General features: G+C 45.9%; 2 protein-coding genes across 2 annotated transcripts in view; both read left to right on the forward strand.

Annotated features, from left to right (window-relative positions):
- Window positions 1-6,780, forward strand: part of LOC124552318 (organic solute transporter subunit alpha-like) — a 62,028-nt gene extending 55,248 nt beyond the window's left edge. The window contains exons 4-5 of the mRNA XM_047126591.1: window positions 4,680-4,918; window positions 6,603-6,780. Of these exons, the coding sequence (XP_046982547.1) occupies window positions 4,680-4,918; window positions 6,603-6,780 (417 nt within the window). The remainder of the gene's footprint in view (window positions 1-4,679; window positions 4,919-6,602) is intronic.
- A 1,919-nt stretch (window positions 6,781-8,699) lies between these two features.
- Window positions 8,700-15,943, forward strand: part of LOC124552550 — a 40,508-nt gene continuing 33,264 nt past the window's right edge. Inside the window, exon 1 of the mRNA XM_047126868.1 lies at window positions 8,700-8,793. Coding sequence (XP_046982824.1) covers window positions 8,704-8,793 — 90 coding nt within the window. The 5' untranslated portion in view covers window positions 8,700-8,703. The remainder of the gene's footprint in view (window positions 8,794-15,943) is intronic.

Genomic DNA, 15,943 nt, shown 5'->3' on the forward strand with positions numbered 1-15,943 from the left:
ATCAAATGATTACGTTTACAGACGTCTGTGACATGTGGTTCCTGCCAGAATCAGTAGCCAGAGTAGCCGCAATTGTTGGAGATCACCGCTGCCGCACGTCTCGGCATTGAGTCAAAGAGACATTAGATGTGTTCCTGGGGTACAGCAGCCCAAGCAGCTTCCACACGTTGCCAAAGATCATCTGGTGTGGCAGCTGTGGATGTAATCTGGGTCACTCGTTGAGCAACCATGGACCACATGTTTTCTATCGGCGAAAGATCCGGAGAGCGAGCCGGCCATGGAAGCAATTCAATCTGGTTATTGACGAAGAACCTTTGGACAATGCGTGCCACGTGTGGTCGCTCGCGCATTATCCTGTTGAAATATGGCTGTGGCCGAGCCCTGATGGTAAGGAAGGACAACTGGCTCCAGCACCTCGGATATGTAACGCCGGCTATTTAAAGTACCGGCAATGCGTACTAGAGGCGTGCAAGAGTAATATCCAATACCGCCCCATACCATAATACCCGGTGCAAGACCAGTGTGGCGGTGCATAATGCAGCTGTCCAGCATCCTCTCTCCACGGTCTCTCCACACTCGAATCCGACCATCGTGGTGCTGCAGACAGAAGCGTGCCTCGTCAGTAAAGACAACGTCATTCCATTCTGCCGTCCACATCCGTCTGTCATCACACCATTGGCGACGGAGACGTCTGTGGTTCTGCGTCAATGGTAGACGAAGCAATGGACGTCTTGCAGACAGACCACTCTGCTGTAAACGGCGTCGAATGGTACGCGCAGACACTGGATGATGCGTTACAGACGCAATGTGCTGTGCTATGGTTCGGGATGTCACTGAGCGATCCGTCACTGCCATGCGCACAATTTGCCTATCAGCACGTGCAGTGGTGCACCGAGGTGAATGCGATCGACCACGTCGGTCCGTCGTACCCTCCTGCATCCAACGGTCACATATCCGCATTACAGTTGTTTGGTGTCATCCAACACGACTAGCGATTTCTCTGTATGATAATCCACAATCTCAGTAAGCCACTATCCTTCCTCTGTCGAACTCGGATACTTGATCAAAAGATGTTCGCTGTTGTCTACGAGGCATAACTGATCGTCTTGTGAAACAACCACAAGGTAAACACACGTGGCGAACGTACACTCGTCGAAATTGCCAAGCCTTAAATGGCGATATGAGGTGGCGCCACAGGCGCGCGTGATGTGCGTCTGCGCTGAAATTCTAATCAGTTGCATATCTCATCGCTGCAAACCCATGGTGTAAAATTCACTTGAATCGGATGCTTCCTTCAGGGTGTTGCATTTACGGTGGCCAGCAGTGTATTTATCGAGTAATCGAATTCCAACGGATTTCTTTTGGAACTCATGTGGATCACCTCACACTTTTCGTTATTTAGCGTCAACTGCCACCTGCCACACCATACAGCAATCTTTTCTAAATTGCTTTGCAACTGATACTGGTCTTCGGATGACGTTACTAGACGGTAAATTACAGCATCATCTGTGAACAACCTAACAGAACAGCTCAGATTGTCACCCAGGTCATTTACATAGATCAGGAACAGCAGAGGTCCCAGGACGCTTCCCTTCAATTTTACTCGATGATTTGCCGTCTATTACTACGATCTGCGACCTTACTGACAGGAAATCACGAATCCAGTCGCACAACTGAGACGATACCCCATAGGCCCGCAGCTTGATTAGAAGTCGCTTGTGAGGAACGGTGTCAAAAGCTCTCCGGAAATCTAGAAATACGGAATCAACTTGAGATCACCTGTCCATAGCGGCCATTAGCTCATGCGAATAAAGAGCTAGCTGCGTTGCACAAGAACGATGTTTTCTGAAACCATGCTCTTTTCGTATCAATAGATCGTTCCCTTCGAGGTGATTCATAATGTTTGAATACAATATATGCTCCAAACCCTACTGCAAACCGACGTCAATGATATAGGTCTGTAGTTCGATGGATTACTCCTACTACCCTTCTTAAACACTGGTGCGACCTGCGCAATTTTCCAATCTGTAGGTACAGATCTATCGGTGAGCGAGCGGTTGTGTATGATTGCTAAGTAGGGAGCTATTGTATCAGCGTAATCTGAAAGGAACCTAATCGGTATACAATCTGGACCTGAAGACTTGCCGTATCAAGCGATTTGAGTTGCTTTGCAACCCCTAAGGTATCTACTTCTAAGAAACTCATGCTAGCAGCTGTTCGTGTTTCAAATTCTGGAATATTCCATTCGTCTTCCCCGGTGAAGGAATTTCGGAAAACAGCGTTCAATAACTCCGCTTTAGCGGCACAGTCGTCGGTAACAGTACCATCGGCACTGCGCAGCGAAGGTATCGACTGCGTCTTGCCGCTTGAGTACTTTACATACGACCAGAATTTCCTCGGATTTTCTACCAAATTTCGAGACAATGTTTCGTTGTGGAACCTATTAAAGGCATCTCGCATTGAAGTCTGTGCCAAATTTCGCGCGTCTGTAAATTTTAGCCAATCTTCGGGATTTCTCGTTCTTCTGAAATTCGCATGCTTCTTCCGTTGCCTCTGCAACAGCGTTCGGACCTGTTTTGTGTACCATGGGGATCAGTTCCATCTCTTACCAATTTATGAGGTATGAATCAATCAATTGCTGTTGCTACTATATCTTTGAATTTGAGGCGCATCTCGTCTACATTTGCATAGTCAGTTCGGAAGGAGTGGAGATTGTCTCTTAGGAAGGCTTCTAGTGACACTTTGTCCGCTTTTTTAAATAAAATTATTTTGCGTTTGTTTCTGGTGGATTTGGAAGAAACGGTATTGAGCCTAGCTACAACGACCTTGTGATCACTAATCCCTGTATCAGTCATGATGCTCTCTATTAGCTCTGGATTGTTTGTGGCTAATAGGTCAAGTGTGATTTCGCAACCATTTACAATTCGCGTGGGTTCGTGGACTAACTGCTCGAAATAATTTTCGGAGAAAGCATTTAGGACAATCTCGGAAGATGTTTTCTGCCTACTCATCGACGAACCTTAGTGTACGAATGGCAAAACGCCATTTTTTCGGACGAATCCAGATTATGTTTACAGCATCACGATGGTCGCATCCGTCTTTGGCGACATCGCGGTGAACGGACATTGGAAGCGTGTATTCGTCATCGCCATACTGGCGTATCACCCGGCGTGATGGTATGGGGTGCCATTGGTTACACGTCTCGGTCACCTCTTGTTCGCATTGATGGCACTTTGAACAGTGGACGTTACATTTCAGATGTGTTACTACCCGTGGCTCTACCCTTCATTCGATCCCTGCGAAACCCTACATTTCAGCAGGATAATGCACGGCCGGCCGAAGTGGCCGTGCGGTTAAAGGCGCTGCAGTCTGGAACCGCAAGACCGCTACGGTCGCAGGTTCGAATCCTGCCTCGGGCATGGATGTTTGTGATGTCCTTAGGTTAGTTAGGTTTAACTACTTCTAAGTTCTAGGGGACTAATGACCTCAGCAGTTGAGTCCCGTAGTGCTCAGAGCCATTTGAACCATTTTGATAATGCACGACCGCACGTTGCAGGTCCTGTACGAGCCTTTCTGGATACAGAAAATGTTCGACCGCTGCCCTGACCAGCACATTCTCCAGATCTCTCACCAATTGAAAACGTCTGGTCAATGGTGGCCGAGCAACTGGCTCGTCACAATACGCCAGTCACTACTCTTGATGAACTGTGGTATTGTGTTGAAGTTGCATGGGCAGCTGTACCTGTACACGCCATCCAAGCTCTGTTTGACTCAATGCCCACCGAGCGAGGTGGCGCAGTGGTTAGACACTGGACTCGCATTCGGGAGGACGACGGTTCAATCCCGAGTCCGGCCATCCTGATTTAGGTTTTCAGTGATTTCCCTAAATCGCTTCAGGCAAATGCCGGGATGGTTTCTTTCAAAGGGCTCGGCCGACTTGCTTCCCCGTCCTTCCCTAATCCGATGAGACCGATGACCTCGCTGTCTGGTCTCCTTCCCCAAAACAACCAACCAACCAACTCAATGCCCAGGCGTATCAAGCCTGTTATTACGGCCAGAGTTGGTTGTTCTGGGTACTGATTTCTCAGGATCCATGCACCCAAATTGCGTAAAAATGTAATCACATGTCAGTTCTAGTATAATATATCTGTCCAATGATTACCCGTTTATCATCTGCATTTCTTCTTGGTGTAGCAGTTTTAATGGCCAGTAGTGTAATTAAGGTTCAAATGGCTCTGAGCACTATGGGACTTGACATCAGAGGTCATCAGTCCCATAGAACTTAGAACTACTTAAACTTATCTAGCCTAAGGACATCACACACATCCATGCCCGAGGCAGGATTCGAACCTTCGACCGCAGCCTTCGCGCAGTTCCAGACTGATGCCCCTAGAACCACTCGTCTACACTGGCCGGCACCAATTAAGGGACCCTCGCTATTTGTACCCCCGGGCGTGTTAGAACATCAAATGCCGTGTCAATATATGCCCATATATGGCGATGTCACAAGCACCTGTGACATCACAGCCATCAGACAGTATATGTAAGGGCGTAGCAGCAGCCCACTGGCAGCCGGACCACTTGACAATGGCCAAAGTGCTTGGACGAAAGCTCACGTAATTTATGCAGTGTTACTGCGGCGAGACTCTGCATTCTTTTATTTCGCCTCGTGTCGACAGGTGGCGGCTGTGGCGTCGTACATCTCGGTGATGATCCCGCGCACGTACTTCCTGATGGAGGCGCTGGTGCAGGACCTGTTCACCATCTGCGTGTACCAGATGTTCTGCCTGCTGGCCGCCTACTACGAGCAGGAGGCCGTCTCGCGCAAGCTGCGGGGCGCCTGCATCCGGCTGAGCACGGGGCCCTGTTGCTGCCTGCCATGCTGCCGACGCCTCTGCACGCCCGTGCCGCTCACCAGGTGCGTACTAGAGATGGGTAGGTCGCGAACGAACGGGTGCAAAAGGAACGGTTCACCAAGATGAACGAAAGGACCGAGGAACGAATTCCAAGGGACGATCGGTTCATAGTTCATTTCGGTCGCGGCGGTGTATTTATAGTTCCCGGGAACGAAGAACGATCGGTTCATAGTTCACTAGTTCACTTCGGTCACGGCGGTCACTTCGGCAGTTCTCGTTCCAGCCTCGGCCGCGTGCTCGTCTCACAAGGGGAGGCCGCCAATTGTGAAATTCAGATTCGATTCATACTGCGCATAATAAAGGCTCATGGCCAGAGGTGTAATGTGGCAAAGCACCAAGACGCACTTCTCAGCCGTTGTCGAGAAAATCGACAGTTAAAATAAACCATTGCGGTGAAATACTCTCTACGATTAATGATTATATATATATATATATATATACAGGGTGGTCCAAAAGTCCGGAAACACCCTCATAAAATTCAAATGGAGTAGCAAACAAGGAAACAGAGTCCCTACACACGAGGAACGGGAAGGGGGAACTTTATAGGCTATTCCACCAACATGACGGCCATCTTGAAAGCCGCCATCTTGGGATTCAACTCCAAAATTTCAAATGGGAATGTGGTCATATGACACATCAAACACATAGAGAATTTCACCAGAAAAACAATGCCGTTGTTATTTTAAACATAGCTTTATTCATTCTCGGGTTATAGCCAGTTACATGTGGAAGCGGTGGGACCCTCAGCAGCATGTGTGTTATGTACCGAAAAGACATTACGCCGATGTTACACAGTCCCGAGAGACCATCAACAGTCATAGGAATGGCTCGATATGTTGTCCATTATGTTGGATTGTTAATGCTATCCTCCGAACCCAGTCCTGATGAACTTTGACCAACACATCTGGCTGAATTTGACCCCACGCATCAACAATGCGTTGCTTTAGATGATGAAAATCCCGTATTTTTACAGAATAAACCAGTGCTTTGACATGACCCGAAAGATAAAAATCCAAAGGAGTCAAATCTGGTGAACGTGGTGGCCACTCCACAGCACCCTACAACCAATCCACTTTTGAAGGAACTGCACATCCAGGTATGCTCGCACATTGTGCCCGTAATGTGGTGCGGGTCAATCATGCTGCAAGAATTCCGGAAATGTCTCGTCCTCCGTTAACAACGAGGGAAACATTTCTTCATCCAATAACCTCAGATAACCGTTGGCTGTTAACGTACCGTCAATAAAAAAAGGTCCAACGACTTTGGTACCCCACACACCACACCAGACCATCACTTTTTGTGAGTCGACCGTTTTGGAAGCATCAATCCAGTGCGGATTTGTGTCGGACCAGTATCTGTGATTCTGCTTGTTCACCTCACCATTGATAAAGTAATTGGCTTCATCACTGAACAGCACCTGATGGGGGAAACGTAGGTTTATCTGGAGCTGTTGTTTCACCCATTCTGCGAACTGTACCCGACGGACTGGCACATCCTCGTTCAGGTGTTGGAGCAGCTGAATTTTGTACGGGTGCCATTTGTGCTGCGATAAAATTCGCAGTATGGAGGTACGGCTAATCCCACATTCTTGTGACAGGCGCCGATTACTCCGTTGCGGACTCTTGCTAAATGATGCCAATACGCTCACTGTTGTTGCTTCATCGGTGGCGGATTTTGGTCTTCCAGCCTCTGCGACAGAACCTGTTGCTCGGAATTTGGCCAGAAGCTTGGCAACTGCGCTTCGAGTGATGGGCTGTCTGGTTGGGTGACGACTGTTGAAATCCTCAGCAATGACCCGTGTGCTACTTTCTCCTGGTATCAAGATCATTTCAATGCGTTCCTCATGTGTTTTTGTAACCTGTAAATAAGGAAACAATGATCAAAAAGGTTGGCATGAGTAAATGATACCTAACATTTAAACACATGTAACATATCAGGCATGGGATAGTCAGTTTGCACCGTTTCAGACTCCATTTTATGACTTCTCAGTACGTAATACTCACGCTGCCGAGCGTCCCACTGCTGCCGCAAGTAATTGGCTATAGCCCGAGAATGAATAAAGCTATGTTTAAAACAACAACGGCATTGTTTTTCTGGTGAAATTCTCTATCTGTTTGATGTGTCACATGACCACATTCCGATTTGAAATTTTGGAGTTGAATCCAAGATGGCGGCTTTCAAGATGGCCGTCATGTTGGTGGCATAGCCTATAAAGTTTCCCCCTTCCCGTTCCTCTTGTGTAGGGACTCTGTTTCCTTGTTTGCTACTCCATTTGAATTTTATGAGGGTGTTTCCGGACTTTTGGACCACCCTGTATATATATATAAATGTGGTGTCACCGCCAGACACCACACTTGCTAGGTGGAGGTACTGGCAGAAGTAAAGCTCTGAGCACCGGGCGTGCTTCGGTAGCTCAGATGGTAGAGCACTTGCCCGCGAAAGGCAAAGGTCCCGAGTTCGAGTCTCGGTCGGGCACACAGTTTTAATCTGCCAGGAAGTTTCAAGTATTTTATAGTTACGTAAGTTACACAAAAATTACGTTGTATCTAATAGGTACGTCTTTTCAAGTAACAAAAGGGCATATCAGCTCATTTCATTATATCGATGAACAGCAGAAGACATACTTATAACAAGGCAAGTTTTTTTTGTTATTCATATATTTTTTGGTTTCATCGACTCCATTTGAAAAGACATAGATTGCCATAAAATCGTATTTACTTATTATCTCAGAAACATTTGTTCAGAAGGAGCTTTCAAACCAAAAACTTTATTACCGCGAACTTTATTATTATTATTATCGCTGCATTACCTTTAATAATGCAACAGAAAAACCTAATTTTTAGTAAGCGTGTGACGCAAGTTTGATGAGAAAACCACATTTTATTTTATGCTTCCCTAAAGTTTCTACTTCGCCTACGAACTCAGAGACAGCGTGAAGTATATAGAGGATGTAAATGATTATTGTTTACAACGTAGCATAGCTATGTAGTGGAAGTCGAAATGAAGAATTTTATACAAGAGACTTGTGGTCTACTAAGTTGGGAAACAGCCGCCAACAGGTTTACAAGACAACATGAACTATAGCCCATGCGCGTCGCGTGAGATTTTCATGTTCTCTCCTCCAGCTCTCTACACATCGTCATCGATTGTTTCGCAATTGTTACTTGCATTAGCTTGTTATTTCTTCACTGCCTAATTATTACGTGTTTGTCTGATTGTTGTGTCTGCTCGTAACGGGCAACACATCGTCCGTAATTGGCGAGCAGTCTGTACTCGGGGCCGATTTTCCGTGCGCCACCCTATATTATTGCCCTGCGATCAGCCACACAACGCTACAGTTGGCTAAACGAGAGGTTCTGCAGAATCACATAAATTACTTCTAAAAGTGTGTAAGAAATCTGTAATGAATAAAAACTCCATACACCAGGAGGGAGGCAAGTGCCCCCTCTTGGTGCCCTTCATCCTTAAGTCACCTACACTACTAGTTTTCAGTTTTTCGTAAGAACCATATACCAAGCACAAATGAATGGTGAACGGTGAACGAGTAAAAATGAACGGTTCCCAAAAAAAGAACGATCAACAGTGAACTAGTTCCCAAGGATGAACGAGTTTGCCCATCTGTAGTCCGTACACCTCTTCCCAGTCTTCAGGAAGAAAGAAAAGCGTACGAAGTTAGAAATCGTACCGAGCAGGCTGTTCTAATGCTGCCCCATAGGTTGCCGGCACTTGCTGGCCCCGGTACACTCGTGTGGAACTCACAGCTGTGGGCCGTTGTTTCAGGAGTGCGATGATGAAGCTGCGCATCCTGGTGCTGCAGCTGCCGGTCGTCCTGTGGGTGCTGTACGGCGTGTGCTACGTGCTGTGGGCGGAGGACGAGGTGAGTGTGTGTGTGTAATGGGGACCTGTACTGACAGCATTTTATAGATTGTTCAGGGATAGTTACTCTGTGGTTTGGTACAAGGACCTCTTGCTCTCAAAATACGCCACTGGCCATAAAAACTGCACCACCAGGAAAGACTGCGAAAAACGAAATTTTATATACTATGTGCGTACACTGAATCAGGAAGAATGTATGACGAAATTTACAGATGACTGGCTGTACCCAGACACACTTTGCTGTGACTCAGTCTGATTAAACGGAAAAAAAGAAAAGAAAAAACACACGTTTCAAATATGCTTATGAATTGGATATAGTTCTTAATCTCCTTCTCTCTCTCTCTCTTTCTCCATCTCCTCCGCCTTCAACCTCTTTCACCCCATTACCTCCTCTCCCTGTCTCTGTCTGTCCATCTTCTTCTCCCCCTCCCTTTCTGTTTCCTTCTGTCCCCTCTCTTTCTCTGTCCATCATCTCTTCCCCCACTCTCTCTCTATCTCCTCTTTCCCCCTCTCTCTGTCCATCTTCTCCTCCCCTTCCGCCGGCCGCGGTGGTCTAGCGGTTCTGGTGCTGCAGTCCGGAACCGCGGGACTGCTACGGTCGCAGGTTCGAATCCTGCCTCGATGTCCTTAGGTTAGTTAGGTTTAAGTAGTTCTAAGTTCTAGGGGACTTATGACCTAAGATGTTGAGTCCCATAGTGCTCAGAGCCATTTGAACCATTTTTTTTCCTCCCCTTCCCTCTCTCCATCTCTTCCTGTCCCCCTTTCTCCCCTTTGTAATCAGTCATCTTCTTCCCTCTATCTTCTCCTACCCTCTCTCTCTTCTCTCTGTCCATTTCCTCCTTGACATTTCATATATCCATTTCCTCCCACCTTCTGTCCATCTGCTCTTCACCCCCACACACTCTCTGACCTTGAGCCTAGTTTATTATTATTACAAAGTCCGATTCTTAGTAGTATTCTAATCATAAACCACTATGTCACAAATACAACTTACTAACAACGTTTCACTGATATATATATATATATATATATATATATATATATATATATATATTAAAAAGAATGTGGTCCATACGCGCCTAGACCTTTATTACAGTAAAGTGTAAAAATTTGAAGTAAATCAGAAGGGTATGTTTTCAGATTTTTCGTAATGATGTTTTCTCTTTATACATTACATACATATATATATATATATATATATATATATATATATATTACATGTATTAAAATATACATGTATAAAAGAATTATGTACCTACAAACACATCCATATTTGAATTCAACGTTGTGTCAAAATTTGAAAGCAGTTGGTCAAGAACTTTTCGAGACGAACGATCTTGAACAAACCAACGTTTACGTGTTTCAACGTTTCCCATTTCATTACATATGTACTACATATCTACCAGATGGCGTTACAGTAGGTACATAAAAACTCGTGAGAATTCGAATGCAATATTGCCTCAATATATCAAAGCAATATTTCGCAGTATTGACGAAATTCTGGGTGTTTCACGGGTGAAAACGGGGGGACTTCGGTTTATCCGAAATTTTCATTACCCGAATAGGCCCCCGTCCCGATCATTTCGGATAAACGGGAGTTTACCGTACTGAGCATTAGTTTGGTTTATTGCAAGCTTAAGCAACGTAAAAATCGAAAACAAAAAAAGAAACTAGTGCTTCTGCACAGAAGCCCAATTCCAGACCCTCGGACTACCGGTCTGTACTTTTTCTGCTGCGCCAACCGCTGCCTGGATATCTTCTATATCTGTTCTACGACTATATCAATATTAAATATGTAAGATTATCGTGTCCGTTTCTCTGTTTGAACACGCTTCTCCAAAATTAATAGACGAATTTTCATGGGGTTTTCACAGAAAATTTGAGCTCAACTTGGGGCACCATATACACTTTAGGTCATCAAAATCTGATCACAGAAAAAGAAGTTTTATGTAAAACCGGCCTGTGTCAGTTCGTCTGTTTCAACATGCTACTCTCTTTCATGGAGTTTTCACAGGTAACTTGAGCGTAGCTTCCAGAACATTGTAGGCTTTACGTGGGAAAGTTATCATAAATGAAAGATTTATCCATTCTGATATGCTGGTGTCACCGCCAGACACCACACTTGCTAGGTGGTAGCCTTTAAATCGGCCGCGGTCCGTTAGTATACGTCGGACCCGCGTGTCGCCACTACCAGTGATTGCAGACCGAGCGCCGCCACTCGGCAGGTCTACAGAGACTTCATAGCACGCGCCCCAGTTGTACAACCGACTTTGCTAGCGATGGTTCACTGACAAAATACGCTCTCATTTGCCGAGACGATAGTGAGCATAGCCTTCAGCTACGTCATTTGCTACGACCTAGCAAGGCGCCATTATCAGTTACTATTGACATTGTGAATCATGTACCGGCAAGACCGACGTTCTTCATTAACGGATTAAAGTTAAGTATTCCACCAGCTACGACCGTTTTTCTAAATTCTAATTTCCTTGTCCTGTTCCAGACCTCACGCCAGCCTGCGTGAGCTAAAACGCGTGCCTTTCGGCCTCCTCTAGTAACACGCTGTTGGCTCTCCTGCCAACCAAAACAGATATTATACGAGGTGTGACAACGAAGTAATGAGACTGATTTTATTTGCAAGATGTGGCAACTCTACAGGCTTGCGTAGGCACAATATCTTTGACCTTGGTCTATAAGCTGCTTCTAGTCCAAGTAGCACATCGATGCAACTGCTCAGTCGTGAGTTGTGCTATGATAAGTTAACACGTGTTTGTGTCTCTCATCACGGAAATAGAACCGCATAATATTGCGCAATGGTATGCTATTTCTTTTTGCGTTAAATTGGGTGAAAACACGACGACAACTTACGGTAGGCTTCAGAAGGCTTTTGGAGAGGATGTTATGTCAAGAGCTCAAGTTTTTCGTTGGCATAAAAAGTTTAGTGAAGGCAGAACGAATGTTGAAGATGAAGACCACAGTGGACGACCATCAACCTGGGAATTCCAAGGGAATTTTTCATAAAGAGTGGGTGCCTCCTGGACTAACAATTAAACAATATTACTACAAAGAAATTTTAGGAAGACTTAGTAAAAGAGATCTTCGTGTCTGTGCCAACATTGCTGATAATTGGATTCTGCATCATGATAATGTGCCATCCCATACTGCTCTGTCAGTACAGCAATTTTTAACCGCAAAACAAATTTCAGTACTACCACAACCATCTTAATCACCAGATATCGCTCCGTGCGACTTTTTTCTATTTCCAAGAGTAAAAACGGCGATCAAGGGACACCATTTTCAAACAGCACAAGATGTACAAAAAGCTGTGACGAGGATCTTGGAGGATATTACAGAAGATGAGTTCCAGAAATGTTACCATCAATGGCAGAAGCGCTGGAAAAAGTGTGTGGAATCAGCAGGGAACTACTTTGGAGACAACACTAAACTTGACTATAACGGTAAGCTACATTTTTTTTCACATCAGTCTCATTACTTTATTGTCGCACCTCGTAAATGCGAAAGTAATTCCGTTTGTTAAGTCTTCATGACCAACCATCTGAACCAATTTTTTAATGGAGATAGCTTGAACCCTGGGGAGGAACATAGCATGCTTCATAAAGTGCGATTCATAACTGTGCGTAGGCAGTTAAAATGAGTGGGTTTCAGTGATTGAACAGCTCCCCATAAGCTACATATTTCTGCATCCAGTTGTGTCATCCTGCCCACTTGTCTCTTATAGGGTACCTAAAGGATGCTGCTTTCTCAGAGAGCTATATAACAATTCAAGCAAATCACATTAAATGGTTTTTAATACAATAAAGAAAATTGACAATACTTAACTACGGATTTACAACGAGTTGTCACAAGCGATGGGCGACATGCAGAAAGTCAGTATCCTTTACCAATTACTATGTCTATGTAAGCATTCACAATCGGTCATAGCTCACTGCTATCGTTAATATCCGAAGTTAAGCGCTGTCGGGCGTGGTCGGCATTTGGATGGGTTACCATCCAGTCCGCCATGCGCTGTTGCCATTTTTCGGGGTGCACTCAGCCTCGCGATGCCAATACTCGACCGAACATGAGCGGGTTCGGTCAAGAATACCATCTTACGACTGGGAGAGCGGTGTGCTGACCCCACGCCCCTCCTATCTGCATCCTCCACTGAGGATGACATGGCGGTCGGATGGTCCCGGTAGAACACTCGTGGCCTGACGATGGAGTGCTTTTTTTTATCGTTAATATCACCGCTCATCTAGGCCTGTCTGCTAGTGTCCGTCTTCTACTGTCCCTGAGGCTGGCAGGAGTGGCGCTTGTATTCTCTTCGCATAGAGGCCACTCCTGTCGTGGTGCGGTTCTAGTCAGCGGGACATTGACTGACGTCATCTCACAGCCTTCTCTGCTCTTATGTTCAACTTCTTGCCGTCTCTTGTCGATGCGCCGGAACATTCCCCTCCACCAAAGCGATGGACTGTCATCGTGCAGGGAGTGTGACCATGGTGGAGGAGGCAGAAGTGTGGGCGCATCGTAGGACTGGAGGCTGTGGCTGCAGGGGACATCAAGCTTCCAGTCGTACCCCTCCACCGGCCTGTGGTCTGGCGGAAACGTCCCCCGGAAAACGACCAGAAGGGTACACGTCCACCTCCTGATGCCATGAACCAGATGAAGAAGGCGGTGACTGCTGCTGTGTGGGCAGGTCCAGCTCCATTGGTTGGACGAGAGGAGGTGAAGGCTCTGTCTCCATGGGGTCGATCCGCAGTGCCTTGATGACACCCTCTGGTGGCTCTTGGGGCCGTGCTGTCCTCTGGATCTGAGAATCTGGGGCAAGAGACGTCGTGCACATGACAGAGGCGGAGTTGTTTTGATGGCGGATTTGCAAGTCATCTGGCCCTGAAATAAGATACATGCAAGCGCCAAGTCGACGGACAATCTCGCCTCGCCCCCAGTGTCTGCTGAGACTAAAAACCCGCAGTGCAGAGCGATACTTACGGCTTTCCTTCGGCGCAGGTTGTTGAGGAGGGTGGAGCAATGTCCGATGGCGGCGGCCGTGAAGCAGTTCCGCAGGCGATGGTCCATCTCGTGGGTGCAAATGATGGGAGGAGAGAAACTGTAGCAATGCTTGATCCCTGGTGTGTGCAGAGCGAAGTTTGGCAATCTGGTGCTTGAAGATTCTGATAAAACGCCCCAGTTTCCCAGATCCAGAGGACATCACGGCCACAGAAGCTGTCATCACGACACCGCGGGACGACTCCATGGAGGTGGAGCCTTCGCCTCCTCCGCCTCCTCTCGTCCTACCGATGGAGCTGGACCCGCCCATACGGATGCAGTCGCCGCTTTCTTCATCTTCATGCCGCCGCTTGTCGATGCGCTGGAACACCAGTGATAAGAGATACTTGACTGGACAGTGGATGACTGGAGAAGAGTGATTTGGAGCTATGAGTACCGCTGTTACCCGTGGAAGCCTGATGAAAAGGTGTGTATCTTAAATTAAATTTTCCCTGTGACATTTAAGTCTCTAATTTATCTATGATAACATTGGAAGCTGAAGAACTGTATTAAAATTTATGCTGAGGCCGGGACTCGAACCCGGGTCTTCTTGCTTATTAGGAAGATATAAGGGGAGATGTGGAGTTCGTGTTGGGGAGGATATTTGACTTGGGTAGTTCGTGCAGCCATGGTTCAAATGGCTCTGAGCACTATGGGACTTAACATCTGTGGTCATCAGTCCCCTAGAACTTAGAACTACATAAACCTAACTAACCTAAGGACATCACAAACATCCATGCCCGAGGCAGGATTCGAACCTGCGACCGTAGCAGTCGCGCGGTTCCGAACTGAGCGCCTAGAACCGCTAGACCACCGCGGCCGGCTCGTGCAGCCATGTTGACCATGTTGCTGTGGTGGTGTAATGGTCAGCATATCTGCCTAGTAATTGATATATACTTTGTTCATTCTATTCTCATTACAAATTGGAGCAAATGTTTATTTTCCCTTCCTTATAAAAAATAAAATAAAAAAAATGAAATAAAAAAAAATTTGGCGCAGAGAAAAAAAAGGCAACGTTCTTGCCTGTCAGGTGCACGCTGCCATTGTTCGCCTCTCAAAAAAAAAAAAAAAAAATAAAAATAAAAATAAAAAAAAAAATAAAGGGAAGAATTCTAAATCTAAGTGAGAAGTAGAATGAGATTCTCACTCTGCAGCGGAGTGTGCGCTGATATGAAACTTCCTGGCAGATTAAAACTGTGTGCCAGACCGAGACTCGAACTCGGGACCTTTGCCTTTCGCGGGCAAGTGCTCTACCAACTTTTTTTTTTCTTTTTGTTGGTCTCATTTTGTTCTATACTGTTCGTTGAATTCGTTCGGGCCGGACGTCCGATGACTCCGTTCAGGTTCGCCGTTGATCCGTACACACATTTTTTTTTTTATTACAGAGGGTAGCTAACACTCTGACCGAACACGCTGAGCTACCGTGCCGGCGTAATACAGTGCAGAATTTTCGTAATGTTTTTTTTAGTGTTGTTAAAACAATAGTAAACATGAGAGAGAAATTAATCATCAACGATATATGCGAATTCTCTGATATTATTAAAAAAAAAAGTAAGCAAGAAGAGGCGGGTTCAAGACTTGGCTGCAGCACAAATTTTAATTCACTTCTTCAGCTTCCAGCGTTATCGTAGATAAATTAGAGACTTAAATGTCTTAGGGAAAATTTAATTTAAGGTCTATACCATCACATGTAGTACAGCACTTCCCCATTACGTCCAATGATGGGGTGCTATTCCAATGTCGGAGAGCCCTGGTAATAGTGATAATATAAGGGGAGATGTGAACTGGAGTTTGTGTTCGGGAGGATATTTGCTTGGGTAGTTCGTGCAGCTATGTTGACCATAATGCTGTGGTGGTGTAGTGGTCAGCATATCTGCCTAGTAGGCAAGAAGACCCAGTTTGAGTCCTGGTCGGGGCACAAATTTTAATTCACTTCTTCACCTTCCAACGTCATCGTAGAAAAGGTCTGGGCTTGGCGAATGCCTGGAGAACAAAGCCTGTCACTGTGTGTCATGCCAACAGTGAAGAACATATGGAGAAGGTGATGTTACAGTATGGAGATGACTTTCGTGGTTAGGATGTGGTGCCCTTACTTCGCTTAAGATAAC

The sequence above is a fragment of the Schistocerca americana genome, chromosome 10, assembly GCF_021461395.2.
Source record: "Schistocerca americana isolate TAMUIC-IGC-003095 chromosome 10, iqSchAmer2.1, whole genome shotgun sequence".
Classification (NCBI taxonomy): domain Eukaryota; kingdom Metazoa; phylum Arthropoda; class Insecta; order Orthoptera; family Acrididae; genus Schistocerca; species Schistocerca americana.